This window comes from Scyliorhinus torazame, chromosome 20 (genome assembly GCF_047496885.1).
Source record: "Scyliorhinus torazame isolate Kashiwa2021f chromosome 20, sScyTor2.1, whole genome shotgun sequence".
In the NCBI taxonomy this organism is placed as follows: Eukaryota; Metazoa; Chordata; class Chondrichthyes; order Carcharhiniformes; family Scyliorhinidae; genus Scyliorhinus; species Scyliorhinus torazame.
In genome coordinates, this window is record NC_092726.1 from 111,288 (window position 1) to 130,276 (window position 18,989).

Here is an 18,989-nt window from a genome sequence, read left to right on the forward strand (position 1 = left end):
CTTCACCCAAGAGAATGAGGAGGTTGGGACAAACTCCAGGAGAGCGACTGAGTGGCTAGTGAGCAAATTGTCATAGTGACGGGGGCAGCATGGTGGCATCGTGGGTTAGCACTGCAGCCTCACAGCGCTGAGGTCCCAGGTTCAATCCCTGCTCTGGGTCATTGTCCATATGGAGTTTGCACATTCTCCCCGTGTTTGAGTGGGTTTCAGTCCCACAACCCAAAAATGTGCAAGCTAGGTGGATTTGCCACGCTAAATCGCCCCTTAATTGGAAAAAATGAATTGGGTACTCTAAATTTGAAAAAAAAAATTGTCGTAGTGACAAGGTAGTGGAGATGTTGGCAGGCTTAAAAATGGACACATCTCCAGGTCGTGATGAATTGTGTCCCAGGATGCTGTGGGAAGCGAGGAAGGAGATTGCAGGGGCTCTGACCCAAATTTTTAATTCTTCTCTGACCACAGGAAAGTTGCCAGAGGACTGGAGAACAATTTAATGTTGTTCCACTATTTAAAAAATTTACCATGTCAGTGGTAGGAAATCTATTGGAGAAAATTCTGAAGGAGAGAAACTCTCTCCACTTGGAGAGGCGAGGTTTGATCAGGAATAGTCAGCATGGCTTTGTCAGAGGGAGGTCATGCCTAACAAATACGACTAAATGTTTTTGAGGTGTGTAGATGAAGGTAGTACAGTTGATGTATTTTATATGGATTTCAGTAGTTAGGAAGGCAAATGCAATGTTAGCATTCACGTCGAGAGGGCTAGAATAATGGATGTACTTCTGAGGCTGCATAAGGCTCTGGTCAGACCCCATTTGGAGGATTGTGAGCAGATTGGGGCCCCGTATCTAAGGAAGGAGGTGCTGGCCTTGTAAAGGGTCCAGAGGAGGTTCACAAGAATGATCCCTGGAATGAAGAGCTTGTCATATGAGGAACGGTTGAGGACTCTGGGTCTGCGCTTGTTGGAGTTTAGAAGGATGAGGGGGGATCTTATTGAAACTTACAGGATACTGCGAGGCCTGGATAGAGTGGACGTGGAGAGGATGTTTCCACTTGCAGGAAAAACTAGAAGCAGAGGACACAACCTCAGACCAAAGGGACGATCCTTTAAAACAGAGACGAGGAGGAATTTCTTCAGCCAGAGGATGGTGAATCTGTGGAACTTTTTGCCGCAGAAGGCTGTGGAGGCCAAATCACTGAGTGTCTTTCAGATTGAGATAGATAGGTTCTTGATTAATAACGGGATCAGGGGTTATGGGGAGGAGGCAGGAGAATGGGGGTGAGAAAAATATCAGCCATGATTGAATGGCGGAGCAGACTGAATAGCCTAATTCTGCTCCTAAGTCTTATGGTCTTATATCTATTACATATATCCTTGAAGAATTTTCTCTGCTGAAGAGGGACAGTCCTTGAAGAAATCAGGGAATTCTTGAAAGGGTGAATAACAAAGCAGTATGAACAACTCAATCTTAAATTTTATTGGGACATTTGGTGGTAATATCTTACCTCAGCATTACATTCAATGAGTTACATCAAAAGGTTATTTTACTGAAGGTTGAACAGAAAGCAATTTGAAATATTTACAAAGCATCTGGAACAGAATGAAGAAATTCTGAGGCTTGCCCATGGCATTGGACTTGCCTTTATAAATTGACACCCTTCCCCATTTCTCTTTTACATTCAATTTAGTAGAAACAAAATCAGGGCGGCTTATATAATGGACGGCGAATAGGCATCGGCTGATTTACAATCGAGGAGAAAGTGTCCAACAAACATTGTTCTCACTGAGCTGCAGAAGAATATTTCCTCACACTGCTAGCACCAGAACCTCCCTAACCCCTCTTCTCTGCTCAAGATTCATGCCTGAAGAGGTTTGGCCCCGAAAGTTTGGCAAAAGAACATGGAGGTACAACATCTATAGTAAACAATCTCATGCATTTTTACGTAAATACATATTAAAAAGACAGAACTCCTGTTCCAGTTTGAATATTTCCCTAGCACTCAAGAGCTTTGTCTTGTCCTCCGACTACAGGCAATCTAAGGATATAGTTTTTCTCTTTTAAAATCTTCCAATTTTGTAATTTATCTGTACAGAGTTCTCCATGTGGCACAGTTATATAGGCAGTGAGTAACTGAGCCTTGCTACCAGGCTCTGATTGCAGCGCCTGCACAACAAAATGGAGTGTGGGTTTAAAACCATCTTTCCTCACTTCTCCTGCCCCATGTTTCAGTCCAAGTGGCTGCCTTGCATGGTCAGTGACAAAGAGATAGGCTTGGAAATCAACTCATCTCCAAGTGTGCTCATTTAAATGAGAAATGAAAAGTCCAAGTGCACGAAAGTAGACCAATCAAGCTCAACAAAATGCTCCTTTTTCTGATAAAATGTTACTTACAACAAACAATTCCAACATTGCAACATGCCTTTAATTCAGTCTCGCAACTGTTTTGTGGGATAATCATTAACACTCGGAAAACGTTGAAATACTACACCCACTGTACATATCCTGCAACTGAACATCACTCAACCTGAAGATCTTGTGCCCGCAAGGATGCTTCAGGCATCGTTTTGGCATTGTGATGAGATGCGACTAGCATCATCCGTAAGGTGCCCAGTCCCTCGTCCACACCTCCAATCCATCAGACATTGCCCTCGCTCAGTTGTGCACACTTGATTGAGGACCACCAGCAGACTAGACAGGCAGGATCCCAGTAAGCCACACAAACAACACAACCCACAGGGTTACCTCAATCTGGCCATGGTCCATAACCACGGGAATGCAAATAGGAATTAAATTCATTGTCAACATCACATTCAGCTCAGGTCTGCATCTCACTGTCCTGCTTCACTGAGAAGGTGCATTTAGGGAGACATGGATTTTCAAACCATTGGGCATCGTTCTAGGTAATCCATCACTGCATCAGGCATACTACCTTAACACACATCTGCATATTTATCACTGGCAAAACCAGGCATAAGGTGAGGGATGGAATCGTCGGGTGTAGAAACAGCAAAAACAACGAATGTCAAGTGATCCACAGAAGCACAATGTTAATGGCGCACGGAGGCTTTTGACAGCTCAGTGTTGACCGTGGACAGGGGGAAACTCTCATAACTGTCTGAGGCCCCACCACAGCGACACCTGTAGAGCATGGCCTTCACTTCCTTTTGGAAGTTGCTGTTCAGGAAACCATAGATGATCGGGTTGACACAGGTGGACAGCATGGCTGTCAGGTGACAGAGGGAGAAGATCAGGTTGTGGTGACAAATGGAGATGGCCTCGTGGTCCCAATCGAAGATGGTGTTGAAGACGGTGAGCGGCAGCCAGCAAAGGCCAAAGGCTGCGACGATAGACGCCAACATGACGTTGATCCGCCGACTGTGGCTGACCCTGCGGTTGCCATCCCTCGCCCGGTCCACCATCTCCCGGCGCCTTCGAAGTCGCAGAAAGATCCGGAAATAGCAAATCAACATCAGCAGTAGTGGCAAGCCATACTGAAAAACCAAGAGGCAGGTGGTATAGGCTAGCTTCTGTCGTTCTGAAGACCAGCGCTCAATACAAGCTGCATGGTCCTCAAACATGTCCAGGAGAAAGGAGACATTTGTGTAGGGCTCGTTGGTCAAGATGTTGAAGGACACAAAGGGCAAAGAGATGAAACATCCCACCAACCAGCTGACAGCTACTGCCAAGTAAGCATGTCTTACACTTGGCTTCCAGCCAGTAGGGTTGATGATTAGCTGGTGTCTCTCCAAAGCAATTAGGACCAAGGACAGGATGGACACAGTGACTGACATGCACTGAACAAATGGGGTCAACTTGCAAAGTGCAGCCCCAAGGATCCAACGGTCCATCATGGTGTAGATCACTGTCACTGGGAGGCATATGGTGGAGATGAGGATGTCAGAACACGACAGATTGGCAATCAGGATGTTGGTCACATTGCGCATTTCCTTCTGCCTGATGATGACCAGAACCAGGCACACATTGCCGATCACACCCACTGCCATCACTGCACTGTACGCCACGACGAGGAAGGTGGTGCTACTCACTGAGTCAGAGCAGAACTGGAACTGCTCCGCCAGCAGTGAAACGTTGGGCCAGGAGACAGGATGGAATTTCACGGAATGGTTGAAGTTCTGATCCATTCTTCAACGGACTGGCCGGCTTTGCCTCACTGTTGTCCAAGATGCGAGTTCTCAGCAAGCCTTAGTCGGACGAAGATGGCACCTCCATCAACCCATCTCGTGATCCTTCTCTGCCATGATTTGTCCTGGATAGAATCCCTCAGTGTTCCCTTGGCTTTCTGTGCACCATCTGAGTCCCCTGTATGGAAAATAAGGAGTGCAGTCAATTCAGAATTCACACATCAGCAGTTGCATATGTCACTGGGCGACACATGGTATATTAGTTACCACATTAGTTACTGTCCAACAGTGACTTCAACAAATTAATTAAATTCCCAAGAACCTGGGGCGAAATTCTCCCCCAACGGCGGGATTCCCGCCGACTGGCGCCAAAGCCGGCGCAAATCAGACGGGCATCGCGCCGGCAAAAAGGTGCGCAAGTCTCCGCATCTTTGGCGGCCTAGCCCCAACATTGAGGGGCTAGGCCGACGCCGGAGGGATTTCCGCCCCGCCAGCTGGCGGAAATGGCGTTTGTTGCCCCGCCAGCTGGCGCGGAAATGCGGCGCATGCGCGGGAGCGTCAGCGGCCGCTGTCAGTTTCCCAGCGCATGCGCGGGAGCGTCAGCGGCCGCTGTCAGTTTCCCGCGCATGCGCAGTGGGGAGAGTCACTTCCACCTCCGCCATGGTGGAGACCGTGGCGGAGGCGGAAGGGAAAGAGTGCCCCCACGGCACAGGCCCGCCCGCGGATCGGTGGGCCCCGATCGCGGGCCAGGCCACCGTGGGGGCACCCCCCGAGGTCAGATCGCCCCGCGCCCCCCCCCCAGGACCCCGGAGCCCGCCCACGCCGCCTGGTCCCGCCGGTAAATACCAGGTTTGATTTACGCCGGCGGGACAGGCAATTCCTGGGCGGGACTTCGGCCCATCCGGGCCGGAGAATCCAGCGGGGGGTCCCGCCAACCGGCGCGGCCGGATTCCCGCCCCCGCCCAATCTCCGGGAGCGGAGACTTCAGCGGGGGCGGGGGCGGGATTCACGGCGGCCAACGGCCATTCTCCAACCCGGCGGGGGGTCGGAGAATGACGCCCCAGAAGTCCAAAGTCAATTACTCCTCCCAAATACAGTGCAGTCACCACACATCAGCTCTCAGATTTTTCATATATTACAACACAAAACATTGCATTTGACAATGTGTACTTCTTTTGAACCCAATAAGCAACAAGTCCATTATGGCCAAATTCACTATTAGATCACGCTCTGGGAAATGAAGCAGAACATATAAACAAGTAAAAGTGAGGGAACATCCAAGGACGGCACGGTGGTGTAGTGTTTAGCACTGCTGCCTCAAGGTGCCAAGGATCCGGGTTCCATTCCAGCCCCGGGTCACTGTCGGTGTGGAGTTTGCACATTCTCCCCGTGTCTGCGTGGCTCTCACCCACACAACCCAAAGATGTGCAGGGTAGGTGGATTAGCCACACTAAATTGCCCCTTAATTGGAAAACTCATATCAAATCTCCAACACCTAGGACTTGGTTCCTCCCTCTGCAACTGGATCCTCGACGTTCTGACCCATAGACCATAATCAGTAAGAATAAACAACAACACCTCCTCCACAATAGTCCTCAAAACTGGGGCCCCGCAAGGCTGCATACTTAGTCCCCGATTATACTCCCTGTACACACATGACTGCGTGGCAACATTTGGTTCCAACTCCATCTACAAGTTTGCTGACGATACGACTATAGTGGGCCGGATCTCGAATAACGACGAGTCAGAGTACAGGAGGTAGATAGAGAACCTAGTGGAGTGGTGCAGCGACAACAATCTCTCTCTCTCAATGCCAGGAAAATTGAAGAGCTGGTCATTGACTTCAGGAAACAAAGTACTGTACACACCCCTGTCAGCATCAACAGGGCCGAGGTGGAGATGGTTAGCAGTTTCAAATTATTAGGGGTACACATCGCCAAAAATCTGTCCTGGTCCACCCATGTCGACACTACCACCAAGAAAGCACAACAGCACCTATACTTCCTCAGGAAACTAAGGAAATCCAGCATGTCCACTTACCATGATTAACTCTTACCAACTTTTACAGATGCACCATAGAAAGCATCCTATCTGGCTGTATCATAGCCTGGGATGGCAACTGCTCGGCCCAAGACCGCAAGAAACTTCAGAATGTCGTGAACACAGCCCAGTCCATCACTCAAACCTGCCTCCCATCCATTGACTCTATCTACACCTCCCGTTGCTGGGGAAAGCGGGCAGCATAATCAAAGATCCCTCCCACCCAGCTTACTCACTCTTCCAACTTCTTCCATCGGGCAGGAGATACAAAAGTCTGAGAACACGCACGAGCAGACTCAAAAACAGCTTCTTCCCCACTGTCACCAGACTCCTAAATGACCCTCTTATGGACTGACCTCATTAACACTACACCCAGTATGCTTCACCCGATGCCGGTGTGATGTAATTACATTGTGGACCTTGTGTTGCCCTATTATGTATTTTCTTTTATTTCCTTTTCTTCTCATGTACTTAATGATCTGTTGAGCTGCTCGCAGAAAAATATTTTTCACTGTACCTCAGTACACGTGACAATAAACAAAATCCAATCCAAATTGTTTTCTTAAAAAGTGATTTTCTCAATGAGATAAGCTTTTTAAAAAAAGTCAGGGAACATCTCGTGTCCATAATATAACAGAAATATGACGTAAAAAAGGTTAATGGATTAAAGCTGATTCTGAGGGGCTGAGAACAGAACTTAGGAGAATAAAAGTCACAATAACGATAAATGTTTAAAACTGTGTGCAACAACAAACTGCTGGAAAATGATATTCTGCTCAAACGAAAGAACAAACTAAGGACTGGGGACACTCCACGGATGAATAAAGATTAAAGGAACAATTGAGGATTAGGAAAGAGACAGCTACACGAGGAGTGCATGATAAGAGAGAGTACAAAGGAATTGAGAGAGAAGTCAAAAAATATATTGGAAGGCATAGAGGAACTCCAAAGTTATATTATTAAGGAACATAAAACAAAATAAAAAGAAAGGCTCGGATGGGAATAGGACCATTAAAGCAGAGGCAGGATAATACCACAGGTAACGACAGAGACATGGCAGCAAATTAAATAACTATTTTGCTTCAGTATTTACCTATGAGATAGAACCAGTGGACATGACATTGAATGATGAGATGAAATGAAATGAAAATGAAATGAAAATCGCTTATTGTCACAAGTAGGCTTCAAATGATCTTACTGTGACAAGCCCCTAGTCGCCACATTCCGGCGCCTGTTCGGGGAGGCTGGTACAGGAATTGAACCGTGCTGCTGGCCTGCCTTGGTCTGCTTTAAAAGCCAGCGATTTAGCCCTGTGCTAAACTAGCCCCACTGAGTAATGAGGTAAATTCATTTTAAATAAAAAAGGAGACATTTCAAATAAAATAATAGACAAGGTTGAAGGATTGGCAACAATCTTCAGTCAGAAAAGCTAATTAGATATTCCACCCCGTCTCCTCCTGATGTCCCCAGCATCACAGAGTCCAGCCATCCCCAGATATCAAGAAACAGCTGAAGACCTCAGAAAATATCCTGGCAATAGTCCTGAAGACCTGTTCTCCAAACTACTTGGGCCCCTCGCCAAGCTATTTCCGTACAGTTACAATACTAGCATCTACCCAACAATGTGGAAAAGTGCCCAGGTATGTCTGGTACACAAGACCTCCGGTGGCATAATGTAGGGGGAAGACGTGCATGAGGTGGCTCCCTCTGAAGCACTGTACCTTGTAAACCCATGATAACTATTGGGATAGAGTTCTGTTGAGTTCTGCTTCTGTTGAAGCAGCCACATGGGTAGAGTTGGGAATGGAAGGTTTATTTACAGACGTTTGAAAAGACTATGTACACAGGTCCTGGCAGGGATACCGTGCCTGGCTCACACTCAGGCTGGGTTTGAATACTCTGTGAGTTCCTGTCCCCTGAAAAGAGGGCCCGCCCCTCAGCAGGGAAGCACATACTCGACGAGGATCACGGGGAGCCTAATCGGCCCAGCCCTGTGGGTACTGTCGAGCTGCCGGAGATGATGATGCAGGCAGTAATCACGTTAATCCCAAAAAAGAGGAAGGACCCGGTGGAATGTGGGTCGTATAGACCCATATCACTATTGAACATGGATGTGAAAGTATTGGCTAAGTTGTTGGCGGGGAGGATGGAGGATTGTGTCCCGGGGTGGTTGTAGAAAATCAAACAGGCTTCGTGAAGGGCAGGCAGCTCGTGAGTAATATAAGACGGTTGTTGAATGTAGTTATGAATCCATCAGGAGCTTTGATACCGGAGGTGGTGGAGTCCATGGACGCGGATAAGGCATTTGATCGGGTGGAGTGGCGGTACTTGTTCGAGGTTCTGGGAAGGTTTGGGTTTGGGCTAAGATTTGTGGCATGGATGCGGTTGCTGTATGTGGCACCCAAGGGCAAGGGTGAGGGTGAATAATATGAGCTCGCGAAGCTTTGATTTACACAGGGGTACAAGACAGGGATGCCCGCTGTCGCCGTTGCTATCTGCGCTGGCAGTTGGCGATGGCTCTTCGGGGTTCGGCAGAGTGGAGGGGGATTATGAGGGGACAGAGGGAGCACCGGGTGTTGCTCTATGCTGATGACCCATTGCTGTATGTTTCGGACTCGCTGAAGAGTATGGGAAGGGTGGGCCTGTTGGGGAGGTTTGGAGGGTTCTCGGGGTACAAACTGAAGGTAGGGAAAAGTGAGGTTTTCCCGGTGAATGAGCTGGGGCACAAGGGATAATTTAGGGGGAATGCCATTTACAGTAGCGAGGGATAGGTTGATGTATTTTGATATTCAGGTAGCGAGGGAATAGACTGGATTCAATTCGTGGAACTTAACAAAGCTGGTGGAGTAGGCCAGGGGATCTCAGGAGGTGGGATACGCTGCAGTTGACTTTGGCAGGGAGGGTCCAAGCGGTAAAAATGAATATTATGTCAAGGTTCTTGTTTAACTTTCAGGCTCTCCCATTTTTATACCAAAGGCCTTTTTTATTACTGGGCAGCGAATGTGGAAAAGGTGCAGCGATGGTGCGAAGGAGAAGGGGTAGAGTGGGTTAGGATGGAGGAGGAATCTTGTAAGGGGTCTAGTTTGAGGGCTATGGTGATGGCAGCGTTGCCAATGGCTCCGAGTAGGTTTTCGGGGTGCCCGTTGGTGCAATTCACGGTGAAGAGGCATTTTAGGGTGGAAGGGACGCCGGTGTTATCGCCGCTGTGCGTGAACATGGCTTTGTGCCAGGGGGAGGAGGCGGGGGGAAATAGTGTATACAGAAGGTGGATGGAAGTGGAGCTGGTCAAGATGAGGGATCTCTATTTGGAGGAAGAGTTTGCTAGTCTGGAGGAGCTAAGGCTCAAAATCCATAAACGATTTGTTAAAAATATAACCAAACTCAAATAGAATTTAAAAATCCTTGACGCATTTTAAAATAATGTAGGGAAGAGATAGTGAAAGGATTACTATACATATTTAATAATTCAACAGCAAAAGGTGTTCTGTCAGAGATTTATTGGATAGCGAACACAAATCCTGGGCGGGATTCTGTGATCCTCAGGCTAAGTGTTGACGTCGTCGGAAATGCCGTCGCATTTCTCGACAGCGTCAACAAGGCCTCAGGGTCAGCAATTCTGGCCCCTACAGGGGGCTAGCATGGCACTGGAGCGGTTCATGCTGCTGATCCCGGTGCGAACTGGGCACCGCGGGATCCGCCCATGCGTAGTGGCACCGGCGCCAACGCGCACATGCGCAGTGGCTTCCTTCAACACGCCGCCCCCGACGCAACATGGAACAGGACTACAGGGGCCGGTGCGGAGGAAAGGAGGCCCCCCAGCCAGGTAGGCCGGCCCGCCGATTGATGGGCCCCGATCATGGGCCAGGCCACATTGGAGGCCCCCTCTGGGGTCGGACCCCCCCCCGATCCCTCCACGCCGAGCTCCCGCTGGCTGAGAGCAGGTGAGGACGGCGGCGGTCGGACTCTGCGTTTTTACAACGGCCGTTTGGCCGATCCCGGGCCGAGAATGCCGCGGGCCGACCGCGTAGAGCAACCCCCGACCGGCGCAGCGCCAACCACGCCGGCGGCAATGGCGCTGATTCTCCGCAGCCGGCATCGGGGAGACGTGGCACGATTCGCGCCGGTCGCGGGGATTCTCCGGCCCGGCCCGGGCTGAGAGAATCCCACCCCCTATATTTAACAAGGGGATAGAATATGCCCAGAAAACTGTAGACTGATCAGTGTTGGGAAAATAATGGGATCTCTATTAGAGGACAGCATCGAAAAAGAGTTCAAAAAGAAAAATACAAGAATGAAAATATTTACAATGATGATTCAGAAAGCACGGGCATACATATAATGAAAAAAGATGGAGATGTGATCTAACAAAGGTCTTAAAAATTAGTAAACGTTTTGACTCAGTGATTGCAGAGAGAATGTTTCCACTTGTGGGGAAGAACATAACGAGAAACTATGAGACGGCCACCAAGTGAATTCAATCAGCAAATAAGAAGAAATATTTCTCCCCCAACAGTGGTGAGCATGTGGAACTTGCAACCAGGAGTGGTTGAAGCGAATTGTACATATGAATAGTATTTAATGAGAAACTAAACAAGCAAATGAGGGAGAACAGTGATAAATTTAGATGAGGAAAAATGGGAGAGCTGTAAATCGGGAGGTGGAAAGGTGAGAGGAACGTAGTGAAATTACAATCATTAAGGAAGTGGGTCCTAATGGACTTCATCCTAAAGTCTTAAAGGAAGTGTCTAATGAGACCGTAGGTGCATTCATTTTCCAAAATTCCCTAGATTCTGGAACGGTTCCATCAGACTGGAAAGTAGCAAATAAACTCTTCTATTCAAGAACTGAAGGAGACAGCACTCTGAAAACTACAGGCCAGTTAGCTTGACGTTTGTCGTGGGGAAGGTGTTAGAATCAATCGTTAAAGAGGTTATAGCTGGGTACTGAGTAAAACCCAAGATGTTTGCGAAGAGTCAGCCTGTTTTTGTGAAAGGAAAATCACATTTACCAATTTATTTGTTTTGAAGGACTAATGTGTGTTCTGCATAAAAGAGAGCCTGTTTACACACTGTACCTAGATTTCCTGAAGGCATTTGATAAGGTGCTACATCAAATGTTATCGCAGAAAATGGACAGCACGGTAGCACAAGTGGCTAGCACTGTGGCTTCACAATGCCAGGGTCCCAGGTTCGATTCCCCGCTGGGTCACTGTCTGTGAAGGAGTCTGCACGTTCTCCCCGTGTCTGTGTGGGTTTCCTCCGGGTACTCCGGTTCCCACCCACAGTCCAAAGATGTGCAGGTTAGGTGGATTGTCCATGCTAAATTGCCCTTAGTGTTCAAAAAGGTTAGGAGGGGTTATAGGGGATAGGGTGGAAGTGAGGGCTTAAGTGGGTAGGTGCAGACTCGATGGGCCGAATGGCTTCCTTCTGCACTGTATGTTCTATGTAAAATAAAAGCTCATGGTGTGGGGGGTATCATATTAGCATGGATTAGCAAGCTAACAGGAAATAATCAGTATTCCAAAAGGGTAGACAGGATGGAACAGGAGATGGAGTTGCTTTATTGGTTAAAGATGACATCAAGGCAGTTTTAAGAAATTATATTGGCACTCGGGCCAAAACGTTGAATCGATCTGGGTGGAAATAAAAAACAAGGGAAAAAACTCCTTGGAAGGAGTAATTTACAGGCCCCAAAGCAAAACCTCCAAAGAGGGGCAGAGTATAAACCAAGAAATAATGAGGGCTTGGTGAGGAGGGCACAACAGTATTCATGGGTGATTTTAATATGCATATTGACTGGATTAATCAAATTGGCACAGGTAGCCACGAGGGGGATTTCATAGAGTGCATGAAGGATTATTTCTTCGAACAATATGTTATGGAGCCAACCAGGCAGCAGGCTGATTTAGATTTAGTATTAGGTTATGAAGAAGGGTTGATAAATAGTCTTGTCATTAAAGGATCCTCTTGGAAGGAGTGATCACAGCATGCCAGAATTTCAAATTCAGATTGAGTGAGAGGAGACAGAGTGCTATACTAGAGTTTTAGCGTTGGGCAGAGTTAATTATACAGGCCTGAGGAAAGAATTAGCCCAAGTAGACTGGGGACAGATAATTGAGGGTATGACAGGTGAGGAACAATGGTGGATATTTAGGGAGATATTAAATAACTCTCAATTAAAGTATATTCCAGAGATCAAGAGTAATTGTAAAAGGGAGAAATACGTTCCATGGCAAAACAAGGAGGTCAAGGAAGACATAGAGGCAAAAACTTGGGCAGACCATACTGCAAAAGCTAGTGGTAAACTGGAGGATTGGAAGAACTTTAAGGTTCAGCAAAAGGCTACTAAAAATAAAATCAGAAGCGCTAAGATGAATCACAAAACAAAACTAGCAGAAAACACATTGATACCAAAAGCTTCTGTAAGTATCTAAAGAGGAAGAGAATAGCTAAAGTAAATGTTGGCCCTTTAGAGGACAATACTGGTGAGGTAATAATGGGGATCACAGAGATGGCGGAGGCACTGAACCAATATTTTGCCTCTGTCTTCACGGTAGAAGATAAACAATTTCCAAAAACTACAGTTAATGAAGAGGAACTTGGTACAATAACCATCACTACGGAGACGGTATTGAATAAACTAATGGGCTTAAAGGCAGTTAAGTCTCCAGAATCTGATGGCCTGCACACTAGGGTATTAAGGGAGGTGGCAGCAGAGATAGTGAGTGCATTGGTTATGATATTTTGGAATTGCCTGGATTCTGGAAAGGTCCCAGTGGATTGGAAACACGCTAATGTGACATCCGTATTCAAAACGGGAGAGAGGCAAAAAGTAGGAATCTTTAGACCAGTTAGCTTGACCTCTGTGGTGGGAAGTTGCTGGAATCCATCATTAAGGAGGAGATGACTGAACATTTGGAAAGACAAAGTTCAATCCAGTGTTTAATCAAGAAGGAATGGAATGATATCCTTTATTAAGACAGGAATTGAACATAAAAGTAAGGATTTTAGTCTTCAGTTATACAGGGCATTGTGGTGTCAGCATGGTGGCACAGTGGTTAGCACTGCTGCCTCACAACTGCAGGGACTGGGGTTCAATTCCAGCCTTGGGTGACTGCCTATGTGGGATTTGTACATTCTCCCCGCATCTGCGTGGGTTTCCTCCCACAGTCCAAAGATGTGCAGGTTAAGTGGATTAGTCATGATCAATAAGCAGGGTTACGGGGCTAGGGCAAGGTGTGGGCCTAGGTAGAGTGCTCTTTCAAGGAGTCAGCGCAGGCTCGATAGGCCGAATGGCCTCCTTCTGCACTGTAGGGATTCTATCGATTCACATCTTCAAAGCGGAGTGCAGCTTTGGTCCCCTTATTTATTGAAGGACGGAAAGGGCCGTTCAGAGGATGTTTACTAGATTGATACCTGGAATGAGTGGGTTGGACAGGGTGGACTTGTTTTCACTAGAGTTCAGAAAAGTGAGGGTGACTTGATTGAAGTATATAAGATCCTGAATGGCCTCGACAAAGTGGATGTGGAAAGGATGTTTCCTCTTCTGGGTCTTGGAGACAGAGTTTTCCAGTGCTGAAAGTGACCCTTTGGACCACCATGTCAGTTCCACCATCAAACACATATCTATTCGAATCCTATTTTCCAACACTTGAAATGCCATAGCAGACAAGGCTATGGACAAAGTGCTCATCTAAATGCTTCTTAAACGTTGTCACTCCAGAACTAAGGGGCACTGTTTTGAAATTAGGGGTCACCCTGATAGGACAGAGATGAGGAGGCTGCGGGAGCAGAGTCACTGAATATTTTTAAGGCAGAGATAGAGAGGCAAGGGAATCAAAAGTTATCAGGGGTAGACTGAAATGTGAATTCGAAACGCAAACAGATCGGCCATGATCTTATTAAATGACGGAGTAGGCTTGAGGGGTCGAGTAGCTGACTGCTTCTCCTATCTCGTACGTTTATATGATTGGAAAAGCTGCGATGAGATCATAAACGCTGGCATAGACTGATTGAGCTGAATGGCTTGTTTCGGAGATGCATTTCCTACGGAATTGCTATTTGCAGAATGCTCTTGACTATACTTTGATTAGTATTTGAATTGCCAGCCACCTCCCTCAGCACAAAGCAACCAATATTGAACTGGTGCTGGTTAATAGTTTCTTTCCAGCCATTAAATATATTTTAACCCGAACAATAAATAATGGCATTTATATAGCTTCTCCGACTCAGGAAAGGAGTCATAGCACTTGGCATTGGCATAAGGAAAACTGTCCCAGAAGTCAAGGAACTATTAGCACAAAAGCAAAATACTGAAGATGTGGGAATGTGAAATAGTATCAAGAAATGCTCGAAATACTCAGCAGGTCAGGCAGTATCTGGGGAATGAAAAAAACTGAGACAAGTGACCTTCCATCAGAATTCTTCGAACAGATGACCAAGCGTTGATTTTAAGGAGGATCTTAAAAGGACTGAGAGGTGGATATGTTATAGGAAAAGGGTCCACCAACATAGGATTAGAGGGCTGAAGACCCAAGCTTATGCCAAAAGTGAGACAAAGGGTTAGAGTTGGAGCAATCTAGAGATCGCAGATGGTTGTAATTCTGAAGGGCATCATAGCGGTGGGCAGGATCTTCCAGATAGTACACAGGAATAGAAGTTCAACACCTTGCACCAGCTATGTAGGACAAGAAAATGTTGTACCATTCAATCAGATTACATTTGGTTGGTAGACGAACTGTTTACCCACCCTTTTCTCAACATCCCTTCACATCCTTATCTAACCAAAATCTGTCAATCTTCGTCTTGAAAATTTCAATTGACTGCCAGCATCCAGAGTCAGGAGCTCCATATTTCCCAGTTCTTTCCCATTTCATTCCTGCCCAACATTCCTGTATTTTTAAGATGTGCCTCCTTGTTCTTTTATTTTCCTCCACCAAAGGAGATATTTTGTAAAATTACAGAAACATACAGAACATTAAAGGGCGATTCAGCCAACTGAGCCTCCACTAGCTCCTTAATTATTCAATTAGTATCCTATCCCTTGCTCTTTCTCCATAGCCCTGCAATCTATTCCCCTTCATGTAAAAAGCAAGGGAGCTGTACCACATATCCTGTTAAAGATTTATTCCTCAATCAACATTTTAGAAACAGGTAATGTTGTTTTATTAAATTAATGAATTTCATTGCTGTTGGGTGAGTTTGCTGGATGTAATTTGACTTTGTTATTTCCAACCTTATAACAGACTTCATTGACTGTAAAGCATTTTAAACCTCATGACAGGGTTAATGTAAATACAAGCCTTTATTTCAAGTATTTATCCCATTCCCGTTTTACAGTAACCATTGAATCCACTTCCATCACGTTTTCACGCAGTGAATTCCACATAAAAACTTGCTGTTGAGAAAATTCTCCTTCCCACCACCCATCCCCCCAACACACACACACTGACACACACATGTTGTTTTTTTCTCCATTGTTCCAACTGAATCCCTTGATCATTTTAAGCACCTCAATCAGGCAATCTTACTCGCTTGAAAAGTTCTGTAGGTGGTTAGGAAACAAAGCAGAGTCTGCAGGACTATTGGGGAAAGTTGATTCACTCTATGAACCTTTCAAAGAGCCAGCAAAGTCATCATGGTCTGGTGGTCTACTTTCTGTGCTGCAAGATTTCAAATCACTCAAACCATCATCTGTACACCAAAACACTTCCAAATTCTCAACTATAGAGTCATAGAGGTCTAACAGCACAGAAAAGGGCCTTCGGCCCATCGCATCTGCACTGGTTAAAAACAACCACCTGACGTCCGGTGGCAGCCATGGAGTAGGAGGTCGCGTATTTGGTAGCCTCCGCTCGTGGTGAACTTTTTTGGACCTTTTCTCCCGACTTTTGTGGAATTTGATCGGAAAAATGGGAGCCGGGTGAAACAGAGAAGAGGAATTCCCCCACTAGTTTAAGGAGACGTGGATCAGAAGTGGTTTTATCAGAAGAAATAGCCGGGCAAAAAAGACGTGTGCAGAACCTACAGCACAGGAGAACATGGTGGAGGTGCAGGATCTTGGATTGGCGGCCCAGTGGTCAACGGTACAGCTGGTGAAATTCATTCAGGAGAGTTTTGCCTAGCAAAAGTCAGAAGGTTCAGACCCGATAAGGCAGGTGGAACAGAGACTAGAAGCCCACAGACTGGCGATCTAGAGGGTGAAAGAGAAGGTGGCCGTGCACGTGGACCAGCTAACCGCGCTGGAGGCGGAGATGGGGCTGATGAGGGACCACCAGAAAAGGCTGCAGGAGGAGGTGGAGGATTTGGAGAACAGGCCCCGCAGACAGAACCTGAGGATCTTCGGCCTCCCGGAGTGTAGCGAGGGATCGAACGCAAGGGCATACATGACATGTATGCTTGAAAAGTTGCTGGGTGATGGGCCGTTTGCTCGACCCTTGGAAGTAGACACAGCGCACAGAGCGTTTACGAGGAAGTCGTGTTTGAATGAGCAGCCGAGGGCGATGACGCTGCGAATGCACCGGTTCCTGGTTAGGGAACTGAACTTGCGGTGGGCCAAGCAGACAGGGAGCTGCAAGTAGGAGGACAGCGAGCTGCGCATCTACCAGGACCTGGTGCAGAACTGGCCAAAAGAAGAGTGGGATTTAATCGGGTAAAATCAGCCCTCTTCAAGAATGGGGTGAAGTTCGGAATGTTACACCCAGCTCGTTTGTGGGTCACCTACGAGGATCAAGAACATTACTTTGGATCACCGGACGAGGCGATGCACTTTGTTAAGGACAAAAGACTAGCAGGTGACTGAAGATACTGAACGTTGGGGGCGGATAATGCTGTGCTGGTGCTGTTGAAGTTATTTTCATTATGGACTGTACATGGAGTGCTTTTTGTATCAATTTTTGGGCCGTTGCTCAGTTTTGTATGTGAGTTAACTTTGTTTTTGTGGGGGGGGGGGGGTGGGGGGGGGGGGTGGAGGGTCGATTTTATTGAGGTCGAGCATGGTGGGTGCCTGAGGGCAGGCCCGTGGAAGTGCAGGACTTGGTTGATCAGCGGGAGAGGGGGGGATGCCCCCCCGAACAGACTGATCACATGGAACATCAGAGGGCTGAATGGGCCAGTCAAGAGGGCTCGCGTGTTCGCGCATTTGAGGATGTTGAAGGTTGATGCGACAATGCTGCAGGAGACACACCTGAGGATAATGGATCAGACTAGACTGAGGAAGGGGTGGGTCGGTAAAGTATTTCACTCGGTGTTGGACTCTAAGACGAGGGGGGGCCGCGATCCTGATCAATAAGCGGGTATCATTTGAGACAGGGAATATAGTTGCGGACTCGGGGGGTAGGTATATCATGCTGAGCGGGAAGCTGGATGGGATGCCGGTGGTGTTCGTAAACTTGGCGATGCGGACTTTATGAGGCGGTGTTAGGGAAGATCCCAGACCTTGACTCACATCTGGAATGATGGGCCTGCTGCTGGTGACGGCATTTAATGAGGCATGGGAGCAAAGTGTTCTTCCCCCAACAATGTCACAGGCCTCGATTTCATTTATCCTGAAGCGGGAGAAGGATCCAGAGCTATGCGGGTCATACAGGCCCAATCTCCCTATTGAACGTCGATGCCAAACTGTTGGCTAATATCTTCGCCCCAAAGATAGAATACTGTGTCCAGGAGGTGATAGGGGAAGACTAGATGGGGTTTGTTAAGGACAGGCAGCTAACGGCCATGATGCCCTCCGAGGGGAGGGAGATGGAGGGGGTGATCGCTAGGGTGTTGGGCCGGTACGGCTATTTTCTGTTCAGGGTAGGTGGGATTAGCGAGGGATGGAGATGTTTTTTGCACTATGTTTACATTTGTATTGTTTACTATTATTATTATAAAATTATAAATACCTTAATAAAATATTTTACCAAAAAAAACAACCACCTAAGTATTCTAATCCCATTTCCCAGCACTTGGTGCATAGTGTCATAACTGTTCAAGAGTATTATTATTTGGTGCACAAAAGTGAGATTTGTTCCTATTACACCAGAATCTCTCTATGGTAAAGTTTGCATGAAAAGTCATCAAAACCACTATAAGAAGCCAAAATATTGAGTGCTATTTACAAAACAAGGTAAGCCCTGGCCTTTTGAAACTGCTCAAAAGACAAGTCTGTGCTGTTCGATGTATTCAGCAGTTAGCACATACACAGTTTTCTCTTCCCTCTCATCACCAGGACCTCCCAAATTCAGGAGCATGCAGAGAGCTTAAAAAGGTCCACATGCAGCCATTGGTCGGAGGGGAAGCCATTCAACAATGAATAGCAAACAGCCACTCCGTTCAGAAGCTTCCAAGCGCACAGTGGCCAGGTACTGAAGCTTAACCCTTACCTGAAGTCACACAAGCAACAGCTGCGATTCTCACCGTTTTGTTTGGGTAGATCTGCGGATTTGATTGACTTGTCTCCTGGGAAGATGCTGCTGTGGCTTCTTGCTTTCGATTTCCAGTTGTAGAAATGCCAGGAGCTGACGTCTATTCAGAAGCAGGGAGGGGGCGACTGGTCCTAAAGGCCTCAGCCCATCTTCACCAAGCGATCTATACTGTCACACACACACACACACAAAAGCAAGTGTCAGTAAAAAGCAGCAGCAGCAGCCTGGCTTATTTGTGCCAGAGCTGTTTTCTTGCTCCCCTTCATGCTGATCGCTGCCAGGGGAAAGTTCCGTCAGCTCAGCTGCTGTCGAGATCTGTCTCCTGCTTGGATTTCACACTCGGGGAGCATACTGCAGTCTCTAGCCTCCGTCTGAGTGCAACTCCGCAATGTGCTGTGATAG

The 18,989-nt window shown here is 47.1% G+C and overlaps 1 protein-coding gene across 1 annotated transcript in view; it reads right to left on the minus strand.

Moving 5' to 3' along the window:
- Positions 1 to 1,454: 1,454 nt before the first annotated feature.
- Positions 1,455 to 18,989, minus strand: part of npy8br (neuropeptide Y receptor Y8b) — a 62,525-nt gene continuing 44,990 nt past the window's right edge. The window contains exons 3-4 of the mRNA XM_072485510.1: positions 18,580 to 18,755; positions 1,455 to 4,319 (exon numbers count right to left, since the gene is read on the minus strand). Of these exons, the coding sequence (XP_072341611.1) occupies positions 3,047 to 4,141 (1,095 nt within the window). The 5' untranslated portion in view covers positions 4,142 to 4,319; positions 18,580 to 18,755 and the 3' untranslated portion in view covers positions 1,455 to 3,046. The remainder of the gene's footprint in view (positions 4,320 to 18,579; positions 18,756 to 18,989) is intronic.